Source organism: Trachinotus anak, unplaced genomic scaffold, assembly GCF_046630095.1.
Source record: "Trachinotus anak isolate AG129_WGS33_773 ecotype Australia unplaced genomic scaffold, CSIRO_AGI_Tana_v1 ptg000011l, whole genome shotgun sequence".
NCBI classification, from domain to species: Eukaryota; Metazoa; Chordata; class Actinopteri; order Carangiformes; family Carangidae; genus Trachinotus; species Trachinotus anak.
Window position 1 is genome coordinate 5406714 of NW_027273862.1, and position 12926 is coordinate 5419639.

General features: G+C 39.8%; 1 protein-coding gene across 3 annotated transcripts in view; it reads left to right on the forward strand.

Annotated features, from left to right (window-relative positions):
* Window positions 1–12926, forward strand: part of ntrk3b (neurotrophic tyrosine kinase, receptor, type 3b) — a 178088-nt gene that overhangs the window by 125929 nt on the left and 39233 nt on the right. For all 3 annotated transcript variants that reach the window (XM_071489377.1, XM_071489376.1, XM_071489378.1), the window contains one exon: window positions 10365–10553. In XM_071489377.1, coding sequence (XP_071345478.1) covers window positions 10365–10553 — 189 coding nt within the window. The remainder of the gene's footprint in view (window positions 1–10364; window positions 10554–12926) is intronic.

Sequence of the window (12926 nt, forward strand, 5' to 3'; positions counted from 1 at the left end):
AGTGTGCAGTTGCTACCGTGCATATGTTTGTGCTGCGTGTGCTGTTGCCTTTACTGCTGTGTTTATGATGCAAACTAGCTTCTGTAACAATGCCACCGCAAGCTTTTCATTTGGCTCTTTCTGATTATATTGCCTTGAGAGGTGAATGAAACCCCCAACAGAGTGGAGACTTGTATGGCTCTGAACATCTCCTCAGATTGTTGCATGTTTTATTTTCTGCTTCTGTTTGTGCACATAACAGGTAATAAAATGTAGGTGCTGGTTTTGGTAAAGATCCTTCCTCTGTCATTGTCATAAATCAAGGAACAGCCCCAGGAAAGCTCAGCTGTTGGATGATGTCATTTTCTATCACTTTTCAGACTTCTGTAAAATTGCTTTGTCTGTCTTCAGGGAGCTTAAAGGGTAATGTGTTGTCAAAGATATAAAAGCTGATAGGGCACTGTGGGAACAGAGTCAGAATAACAATCTCGGTGTTTTGTTTTATTATCGTTTTGAGCATCAATGCCACTGATATACAGCAACATAAACTGTAATTGGTTGAGTGCTGTGTCATTGCAGATAATGTTCAGCGGGATGTAGACACTTGATTTTAGAGGACACACAAGTGGCTTCAGATGCAATGACTGATAGATTTGCAGCACATTTCAAATGCATGTTTATGTCTGTCTCGACTCTGCGTGCTGTTCCCTCAGTGTTCACCGTTGTTTACACCACAATAAGGAGAGAGCATATTGAGCCGTGCATGGCAACTGTAAATTGTCAGTAGCCTCCGTTGCATGGGACCATAAATATCAGCTGTCCTGGTGCTCAGTGTTTGCCACAGTTGGTCACCATCAAGTGGACAGGAAACAACATGCAGTCCAGAGCTGTTTGACTGTACAGAGGCTGCTGTTTGCATATGGTGAGAAATGGGGTGAGTGTGGGTTTGCTGCCGGCCTGCGTGGCTGTTACTTGCTCACCATGCTCGTCCGTGAGTGGGAGGTTGAGTGAGCAGGTTGAGGCCATTTGTCAGAAGAGCTATTTACATGTCTTCGTCAGTGCAGAGAGGGGAGTTGTCATCGGAGCTTTGCACATAACCCTAAGGCTTCTTCACACGATAGTGGCATTTGGCAATTAACTGGCCTTTTTATAGCACTAATGCTGCACTGACTGTGCACATTTACACAGTGGCTGACACTAAACTAGCAGCCTCAGTCTCAGTGATTTTCCATTGTTATTTGGGGTGACTAACTGGTTCAATTGGTGTCAGAATGCCGGGGACGTCAGCTTCAGGTTACTGTTTGGAAATGTTGGCTTAGTGATTTAGAGAAATTTAGAGGCTAAAAGACATTTGTCGGTGACAATGGCAGCAATGTATCAGTAAATGAACCTGCTGTAGTCACTACTGAATAGCAAGTGACTACCTTTGATAGATTTAGGAAAAATGCTTTAAGCTGGTTTATATTTGAGTCCTGTCGACCTGTTGTCTTTTCTCCACCACAGTCACAATATTTGCCTTGATTTCTCTGTTTTCGACTCTTCCCACCACTGGATTTAATTCCTTTCAAATGCACTGTTAACTAGAAGAGGGGCCTTGCCTCAGTAAGTTGTCCTTCCTGTGTTCTCTTGTTCATTTTACATGTCCTCAAGTTAATTCCAGTTCTAATTAACTACCTTTGAAAGAAATCTGTGTGATAATTACCACAAGGAGGTGGAACCGAAGCAATCACACTTTGCACAATTTATTCCCCACCACAGGGAAAACCCTACAGAGTCACCCGCTGTCTTCTCTCTTTTTTTTTTTTTTTGTCCGAAAACTCACCTTCAGCACTTACTTTAGTTGGTAGAGAAACAGAGACACAGACAATCAGGTGGCCCCACAGACAAACACCCCTGCTGCTTTTTATTCTGGTCTGGTATATTTCCATAAATGATTATAATAACAAAAACACTGCGAAAAGAGAAATGAATAAACTCTGCAAGTGAAGCTGCTGCGGCAGAGAACCATAGGAAAAATGAGGAGCTGACATACTATTGATAACTTATGTGACGTGAATAAGGACACGTCACCAAAATTAGACCCTGGCCAGTATGATCCAGTTCCAGAGACACCAGCAGTTTCAGATCTACAGCTCTAGTCTGACCTTTGCCAGCCTTTAAATACAGGTCACTAATACAATTTAATTTTAAAAAACAAAAAGCACCAAGTAATTTCATAAAACAGCTGGACACTGTAGCTTTAATTAAACTATTTGTTGGGGACTAATTTCAGTCAAGGATTAATACATATTTGATGCTGTGATGAGTATTTCTGGGCACAGGTCAGTGTGTGTGGGATTGACTCAAAACAGTCTTCAGTGTGTGTGTGTTCATGATAACGAAAGAACAAGTCAACGTGCAATGTTTTGTGTGTTTTTAGTAGTTTTATACAACAACAGAGGTCTGCAACACACAAAAATGAATTATATCAGGTTATGGCTGCACAGTTAATACTTGTTACTGGAATAAATTTATTTCTTGGGATTTGTTGATAATAAGAAAATCACCAAACTTATCCTTTGAACGACTGGATGTGGACATGGTGATGTGCGCCATCTATAGGCAAGGAAAGTAAAGGCTTCTTTAATTTTTCTTTAAAGTGCTTGCTGACACTGAGTATTTTGTTCTTTATGTAGCTGCTGTTTGTGTTGTGTGGGTCTGTTTAATGTTTTACACAGTATTATACATTTTAGATGTAGAGGTTTTGTTAACTGAAGCATATTTTCTGCTGAGTAAGCTGAAGTGCACAGAGTTCACACTGCTGCGCCACTACCAGAGCTTTCTCCAGCCCAGAGTGGTGTCTGCAGGTTTTCCCTTCAGGCTACATATGGTACCAGCTCAACACCCTTCACCAAGAGAGGCCAAACCCAGGGCAACAAAAGTACACAAATAACTCCAGTCCACTCATTGCTGAGAGCAGAGTAATACCTAAAGACAACTCAAATAAGCATACCAACATTTTTTTGAGAACTAGTCTCAGAGAGACTTGGGAAGGAAAATGAACAGGAAACAATAAAATGAGGCAGACATGTCTCTCCCATCCCAAGTGGAAATTATACTTTTGTGTCATTGTTTGTACTCAAGGTCCTCCTAATTACATTATAGATGGAATGACAGACAAAAAATACACAGGTCAAGGTGAAGTGTCTGAAAAAAAGAGGAATGCTACACTGTAAAGAATTGACTGTAGAATTTACAGTAAATACCTGGCAAAAAAGTTGCCAGCTAATTATTGTAAAATTGCAGTTTATTACTGTAAAATTATATTACAACATATTACTGTAAATCTTTTACATGTTTTTGCTGTATATAAATTACAGTAACTTACTGTTTTTCTTTTTTAGAAAACAGCAATTAAATGTAATGTAGTTTACAGCTTTTTCTTGTATTCTAGTAAATTACAGTAATTACCTGGCAACTAAAGTTGCCAGTAAATAACTGTAAATAATTAATACAATATGTTGCTGTAAAATATAATACAATATGTTGTTGTAAAATGTTTTTACAGTTAATATTGGTTTTTACATTAGCTGCTTTGCAAATTATGCAGATTGTGAATGAAAAAAAGAATAACACAGTGTCATAGCTGTTACAAAATACTTTTATTAAAACTTGCATTTGAAGAACAATGAAAGGGATAATTCAACATTTTGTCAAATTGGCCCATTGCCATTAGTATAGGTTAATTGCCTTTATTCGTCAGTACAAGCTGTTTTTAGATCAGTGGAGCAGAGACGTGAGCTGCTCATCTACCCTTATGGAGTAATGGAATTTCTTGGTTTCTCTCATCAAACTCATCAAATACACAATCCAACAACTCCACAACGCTCTGGTGGACAAGTTGTGACCTGCACATTCCCCACGTTATGAGATAATAACAGAACGTTACCAGAGTTGTTTTCAAGGTAAATTCATGCAAAATTGACAATTGACAAACAATGCAGTTAAGTAGTGTGAAACACCAGTACAGTGAAAAATGTATGGACTATAAAAATGTGTGTGGCAGTAGTTTAACATAGGGACTTTGTGAGATTAATCCCCTCAATGAATTATCCCTTGTATCTCTGACCAACTGATGATCTTCCATTCCCTCTGTATTTTCCCACAGATATGAAATTGTCATGCCAATACTTTAATATCAGTACCTCTTTGATGGTTTACTTGTACATAATATATCATTGTTGCCATTGAGTTTACACAGTACACCCCGCATAAAAAAACACACAACATTACTGCTGCTACTTTATTAGAAATGTTTGTATTAAGTTTTGATGAAAGTTTTCTCATAAGAACTATCAATTTTTCTTTTTTTTTTTCTTATTCATACATGCTGCGTGTATGTCACTCCATGCTAACTTAGTGGGAACTTGTATCATTATGTACCAGCCAACAGTGGACCCCTGTCATTCCATATAGACCAAGTGTGGGCCTTTTTCTGCAATGTAAATCAACCAATAATTCCTATAAATACAGGTTGAGATCACATGTAAAATTGAAACCCTGTGCTTAAAAAAACTGGACAAGCAACAATAGCAAGGTAAATTACTTTTAATGTTTAATCAGAATTCAACAGAAATGATCTTAATGTCGGCTATTTTATTTACAATACAATACAACTTTCGCTGCCAACATCAATGTTAGCTGTAATGTTACCTTCACTGGCTTGTGTTAGTCTGTTTATCAGAGAAAAAAATGCGATGTGAAGACGATGCGACTGTCCTCGTGCTAAATGCTAAATCTGTCTTAGCTAAAGTTATGGGAAATTACCGTCACTGAAACAAATATTACTCACCAATCTGCTGACTTCTTAGCCTTGCTCCGCCATTGCTCCTCTCCTCTCGGAGTTAACCGCCAAAATCAGAATATCAACTTGCTGTAATTTCTACAATATGTAACCACGGAGTTATGCAGCAGGTTACTGTAATTAGTTTTGACCCATGATGCATTGCGGTATACAGTTAAAAATTGTAAAATGACAAAACAAGAAGATACTGTAAAATTTTACTGTAGATATTACAGCAATTTGTTACAGTGTAATATAAAGGAGAGGGAGAAAAAGAATGATTTATCCAGTTTTATAAAATCTTTAGAAAGTCTTATTTTACTAATTACTTCTGGAAGTTAGGCTTGACTGTACAGAGGCCCTACAAATGACTCAGGACATACATATATACACACATACTCAAAATTAAAACACTGCAGTAGCAGAATTTATTTCCCTTCAGTTTGCAGCAGCTTTCTTTGCCTTTAGGTGGCAAAGACAAAGTGTTTAAAGTTGAATGTCTAGATAAATTGCAGCTGTTACTATTTTCCTTTCCTGTAGGTGGTGCAGGTCAGCATGTCCACAATGGCAAAACATCTCCTGCTTGTGTTTAATCTGAAGTCAATGTAAATGTGTCAGTGTGAAACTGCAAAATAAATATATAGTAACTAATTAAGATTAGGTTTCATCTTAATAAAACTGTTCTGGTTTTAGTTTAGTGTGATTATATTCACAAGATGAAAAAGCCTGGAGCTAAAAGTTAGCTAGTGTTGGTTCAAAGGTTGGAGTTTTGTTGTAATTGATCATTGAGGCCTGGTCCACAAATGGACCGGCTGGCCCAGCACTTCAACAATACCTTAATGAACGGGTCCATTTTAAAACCCAGGAGGGGAAGGCCATGCTGTCTCTGCTCCTGTAGAGTAAATTAGATTGACTTCTAAACTCTGGGAAACAGATGATGCAAATGTCACACTTGATCAATTGATTTGGCTGAATTAGCTAATGCACCTGTGAACTACACCTTACATAAACATAAAACATTTCCCGCACTGCCACGAGCTCAGATTGCCGAAGGTTACGGTGAAGGAACAGTGAGTAATGTCGACTGGAGTGACATTTCTCCTGAAGAATCATGAAGAAATCTTAGCGATAGTGACATATTTCAGAAGGAATTGAAGGATGTCGGCTGGAGAGACAGATTTGCAGGCAAACCACTGAAGGATGTGAGCAATTTAACTAATGATCAAATAACTGAATGTCACAGTGACAAAAGACTTTTCTAGAAGGAATCCCTGGACAAAAAATTCCCGTTAGTCAAAAGATGTTAAAAGAATGATTTTGTTTTTTTGCTTGTATTGTCGTGTCCTTTGATGATCAATTCTCGCCAACTTGTGTATGAGAAGCAGTTGTGTATGAGGTTATGAGGTGGGAGGGGAACCAGTCTGTGCAGAAAGACACATTTCAAGCATCTGACAGAGGAATTCATGTGCTGATATCAGGGTAGTTCTTGAAGGTCATGATTTGATAATTGTCATGATCAAAATGATTTATTTTAATTAATTCATTGAGTTATTTAGACAAATTAACAGTTTGCATTGTATGAATTCTCAAGGTTTGACATTTTGGTTAACGCTCTTAGTTGCTTTCTTACTGAGAGTTAGATTAGAAGATCAATACCACCAGTAGAAATGTGTCTGTGTACCGTCACTGCTACATAGCTCGATAAAACATTCTGATCATAACAAGACTTAAACCTATGTCCGTTACTGTCAATACAGGGATTAGCATTGCTTTCAGAGGGCGTCATGAACACAGTACAGCTCCTGTCTTTATTAGCAGTTTTATTTTGATTAGCCGCATATATTCCTGTCAGACAGTCCCAGAACAACCACAGCAGCACCAGAAAACCAGGATCCTGGTCTTTCAAAGCTTTTGTTACTCTAGCCAGGACTCGCTGGACTAATTACCAGTGGTGGACTATGGGTATTAGAGCCAGGCTTGCTAGGAGCCCCTGGACAGAAAAAGGTAAACCACATGAGATAGTATAGCTCTGGTATTTTTGATCCCACCCACGATTAATCAAAATGTTATTGGTTAATTCACCTGCCACTTTCTAAACAAACACATGTAGCTATGGGAGCTTCAGGCCTTCTGTGTCATTATGAAGCCTGATGAAAGTGAGACTCAAATTAGAATAAGAAGAGAAAAATCATTAAGTCAAAGACATTAAATATAACATTTAAAATTCTGAGATGTTTGGCCCTCTCTGAAGGCCCAGAGGCCCCCGACGGTTCCCCACTGCTAACTATCTGCCACTACTACTAATCTATATTTGCTAGTCGACCTACTGAAGCACAGCTAGTTTATGGGTGCTGAGTTGTAACATTCAGTGAGACAGGGAGCAGACTCTTTATTTGACTGACAAAAAGGAAACTTGCTGCATCATTACATTCTCCCTCACAGGTCAGCTTTAACTCTGTATTTTAGGTGAAGGCAGTGGTTGTAGCTAATAAGAGCTGTGGTCAGTCACTGTTATGGTCTGTGCACTTCCACAAACATTCTGCTTTTAAAAGGTGATTTTAAGATGCAGCAGGTGAGCAGGTGGGTTGAGCTTATGTCCCTAGATAAATGTCTAAGGACAATTGTTGACACCCAAGAGATATCAGAACACGTATGAAAACACATGAACAGGGGCATAGACTGAGGGACACAGGGAATATGTTTCATTAAAAATGATAGTTTTGGTTAAATAGCCAACAAACCTCTGATGTATACTACACAGTTTGTTAGGTTTAATAAAATCGAAGGCAATCATGGTGTGGAGTACTTTTACTATGCTTTAGAACCAAAAGCAGATGTCCCTTTATGAGTGGTATCAATCTCCACATCTTCCTATAATTCCCAAAATGTTGAAACGATTCCTTAAATCCTGTAAATCCACCCTGTAAATGAAGGTGCCAGGTGAATTATAGGGTGCAGATGCCTAGAGATCAATGGACTTAAGCTGGAGTCAGAATTCATGTATAAATTGATTTAAAGTGCCTATGTCTTTATCATTACACCTCTCATATCATAATACTGCAGTAACTTAAGTAAAAATAGGACTGAAAAAGTCCTTAGTCAAAATCTGACTAAATTTGCCCTCTGTATGAACCATAAAACCACTAATAAAAGTTATGAAAGGAAGGAGACATGAAAAGAATTGAAAACAGTCAAAAGTTGGCTCATTTCATTTTTCCATTTCTCCTGAATAAATCAACGTGGGTTTAATAGAGAGGAACTTTACTCTCAGATATATGTTTGGAGGGGAAATGTCCAGTGCTGAATTCTTCTCTGTGCACAGGCAACATCTCAGACGATAAAAACCCTCTCAGAGACCATTGGGCCTTTTCATCACTGAGGTAACATGAATGCAATTTTTAGGATGTTCTCAAGTCAAGAAGTATCGTTTCCCCTTCAGTCCTCAGAAAACCTTCATCTCCGAAAGGAATCAAGTGAGAGGTTTTTGTGTAGTTTCGAGTGCTGCGGTTTGGAGTGAGTCCAGGCGTTCCCCAAGGCCTCATCCATCTGCCACTGCAGTCTGATCAGATTGGTTTTCATTCCATTTCATATTGTATTAAAAAGTAGAACATAGTACTGGGATCCTTTTGAGGTATCTTTCCACATATTTTAAAGACTTTTCCCCATGACTCATCATAGCTTTCTATATAGTGATTTTATTTCAAGTGCAGTATAGTGATGTTTGAAATAGTGTATATCTTTCTGCCTGTGCCCTGTAGTGGAGGGTCAGAGGCATCAGCAGAGATTTACAGCTGTAGCATGCCACTCGCCCCAGTGGTTGGGTGGGTAGACAGCTGATGAAGACCTGTGCCCTGCTGTGCACATCTCTCCAATAAAGCAGGTGCTCAGGTATGAAAACCATGCATAAGGGAGAATATTGTAAATAAATCACTGCTTATATGTGTCACTTCATCACAGCGCAGCTCTGCCCCACCCCCTGGCAGCTGAGGGTCTGTAATTTGACATGACTGAGTCTTGATTGCTATTTACTGTGTTGTCAAGGTGAAGGAGAGACTCAACTTTGTGGGTAAACAGGTTCACTGTCACCGCTCCACTGAATCAGTTTGTGTCGACTACATTGACTCGCTGTGTCCCATCTCCTCCTCCTTCTTTCCTTCCTCGCTCCACCCTGAAGATTACAGTTGTCACAGCTTTGTGTTGCTTTTGACACAGCAATGATAGAACTGGCTCACACTGGCTGACGACACATCTTGACTTTTTGAATTTTGATTAAAGGCAGGAAATTATGCTTGATATTGAGACGTATATGTCGTATGCTGCCACAAATTCAACCAGTCTGGCTGCCCTGGACTGATAATGATTTGAACTTTTTGTGATGACTGATTTTTCAGGTATGTTATTATAGAATAGGTGAATAGGTGTATCTGTAGAATAATGTATTTAAATGATGGATGTGTGATAATGCACGTTTGACAAACTGTTTTTTTTCACTTGAGAAATTAAAACTATGAGGGCTTTCACACCTTTTGTATTTGGTTCAGATAAACTCGGGTGTGTTGGTCTGGTTGGTTTGGGCTGGTGTGAGAGCGATCAGTCAGACTCAGGACTCCAGACCAGACAATCACACAACAATTGAAAAGTGCAGTTTGTTTGTGGTGTGAAAGCAAAATATATCTTATAGTCGCAGATGTATTATTTTAGCATAAATTACTATTAAAAACATCTGTTGAGTGTGAACTCTCAAGAAAGCAAAATTCATATAATCAACATACTGTATGTATTTATGCAAATCATTTGGTAACCTTGGTAACACATTTTTGTGTCACCATGGGGGTGCAGGGATTTTCCCTTGGTCAAGTGTTTTGTGCTTATGTCCCACTTCATTAATTTTGTCGGGTCCTCATCAAAACGTAGCAGAAAGGTAGCAACCACAGTGTCCTCCTGTAATATCACTGCATGAGATGCAGGATGACAGCCGCCAAAACCGTTCAGTCAATTACTTCCCGTCAGTCTAGCTAACTTCATGTGCTGCTCTTAGTTCACCTGTAAAAAGGCAGTGTGTATATGAGCAGCACCATCATTTATATGCAGATATGTTGAATGATTATGAACATTTGTCTGAACCAGATGTACAACAGGTACAGTTTCCTGTTCCCTGTGGTTTGTTTGATACATGAAGGTATTTTCAAAATTAATTTCAATGTGTTTCTTTTTTTTGTCTTTTTCTTCTTTTTTCTATGTAAAAAATGGAAAAATGTGTGAAAGTCTATTGGATATGTTGTCTGTTGGATATGTTGTCCAACATATGCTGGTCAGTTTGAAGAAAGGTTGTTGTAATACTGTGCATGTTAACCAGTGAACAAATTTTTTTGTCATTTCTTTATTCATTAAATTTATGATGACACTTATACATACACGTCTCAAACTGAGACTTTTCTCAGCCCTCTAGTGTCAAACTCTGTACACACTGTACATCCTTCTGCACAGTGAAGCTCAAACATCCAAGTGAGGATAAAATAAGCAAAACATCAAGTAAGACATCACTCTTCTGCTCTTCTTCCAGGTCCAGTGGCTGTGATCAGTGGTGAGGAAGACTCTGCCAGCCCTCTTCATCATGTCAACCATGGGATTATTACCCCCTGTACTCTAGATGCGGGTCCTGATGCAGTTGTCATAGGGATGACTCGTATTCCTGTGGTGGAGAATCCGCAGTACTTCAGACATGGACACAACTGCAACAAGCCAACCACCCGTAAGTCCCCATAAAGTTTCTCTCTGTCCTTTATCACAGTAGTGTGTTCCTCATATGAGGCTCATTGTACTGAACTTGTAAGGCTTTTCACAAACACAAACCTCCAGAAAAAACAAAGAAAAGTGCAACATCTGGTCACAGAGCCAGATACCAAACACAACATTTTTATGAGACTCACTACAACCATTGCATCTCCAGTGTAATTTGCTGTTTATCTTTACAATTAGAAGCACTGGGGCCCTTGGGGCAATAGCATAATACAGTGTCATCTGCAGAGTCATTGTGATTGTATGGTGTTAGCATTATAGTGGCAGAGTTCCAGGCTCTACGTATAGGATCCGTTTTGACAAAAAGCAGCCTTCTCTATACTAGCTACTGGTGTTCAGATAGAACACCACCTCCCCCTCTCACTCTCCCTCGGGACTCATGTTCCAGGTTGGGGAAAGACAAGACCACTTTAAGGCCTAATTACTCACAATTACATCAACTGCTCAAGAGAATCAGCAGAAAACAACTGTGCCAGCAGCCAGCCGCAGCCTGGCGCCTGCTGCTTCCCTTCCAGATTCTACTCTTCAAACCAACTGGATTTAGTAAGGAAAAAGACTCCTCCTCCTTTCTGAATGGCAGGACACCGACTCAGGCTACCCTGGTCCTGTTCAACTTCAAATTGCATTGTTTACATCTTGGCTCACTCTCAAAAAGACCAGTGGTCAGGCTGGGATAAGTTAACTTCTGAGTCGGAGCCAATGAGAAGGAAGGAAGGAAATCCCATTTAGAGGTGATAAATAAATGACGAATCTTATGTATTATGAATTGCATGAATTGTTAATGGCCAGCCGGTGACTGATTTATAACATCTCAAGCCTTGCACAGGAGATCTGATTGCGAGCTAATGAATAAATGACGGTGCGCACAAATGAAACTTTCTCCCGATTACTGTGCACCTGGAATTGAAAGTCAGCCTATGCATGTGCATGATGGCAGCTTTGACGTAGGCCTAACCCGAATGACATCACAATCACAATACAGCATCCCTTGTCTTTTTTTTTATTTTATGTAAAACTTTGAACATGCATGAAAAAGGAAACTGCAGGAAATGAACCCTGAATTCATCACAAGGTCATAATGGCCACTGCTTTCTGCCATCGGCTGGAAAAACAAAATGGCTCTGAATGGCTTGTGCCTCTGCAGCTCATTCCCTGAATATGAATGTATTCTTTACCCTCAGGATACACACAGGGAAAGGAAGAGTCTGTGTATCCATGTGTACATCTGTATGTGTGTAGGTGTACAACTGTGGAAATGAATCTGTGCATGTATGTGGAAGTAGGCGTTTTGTTAGCGTGGCTTGTAGAGAGAATGGATTTGCCGATGTGTCACTCCTCTGTGGTTTGATGAGTGTCTTTGGCCGGGTCCACCCTTGAGTCCCCTTTGTCCTGCTAGCCCTGCTCAGTCTGATTGTTTTGCAGCTTTACATGTCAACCAAAGAGCTTCACTCAGCTCACACAGAGTATGGCTGCTTTATTGATGGTCAGCCACCAATCCATAATGTATTCATTCATTTACTTGAAAGCTTCTTATCCAGGAGAATAGCTTGCTTCCTGGGTGTCTCTTTCTCTCTCTCTCTCTCTCTCACACACACACACACACACACACACACACAGACCTCTCCCTAGTTCAGTCCAGCAATAGTCACACCAGCACACACACATGAATTTCAACACACCCACACCTCCTCTTACCTATGTCAATCAAGAGTTCAGGTCAGTCCCAGCCTGCTTCCTCCACCAGTCCTCTGGGTAATTTATAGTGTTCCTCACTTATGGCTGTGTGCATTTGGAAATCATCTCCAACAATAACAGTGAGGAGGGGGACCAGTCTGTTGCTGCTGTCTGGCTTCTGTTAAAATAGCTTCATGTGATGAGAAATCGCCTGCTGCACAAGTCACACCAGTGATTCCAGTGGGCCTTACCAGATGTGTTATTCATTAGCATTTGATCTTCAAGTCAATAAAAAAAACATACACAGACACACACACACACATTAAATAGTTCTAGTGACAAAAAACTGAGCTCACAGTATCTTTGGCTGTCAGGCTGTGGCACCTGAAAACAGTAGAAGTGCTGCTGTCAGTTACTCACTGCTGGAAAAAAAAACATGAAAAAAATCATCGAGTTGTAGTTGTCCTCTGGTTGAACCAGCGACCTGTACACATGCCGTTGTAAAGAAGCTTGAGAGATTGAGGGCATTACGAAAAAAAGCGTCTGCAAATGTGTTGTCATTCTGATGGCAATTTAAAAACATGAAGCACCGTCATGCAATTGGTTCATCTTCTGCATGAACCAGTGGCCTCGAATTTTCGATGCGGTAAAC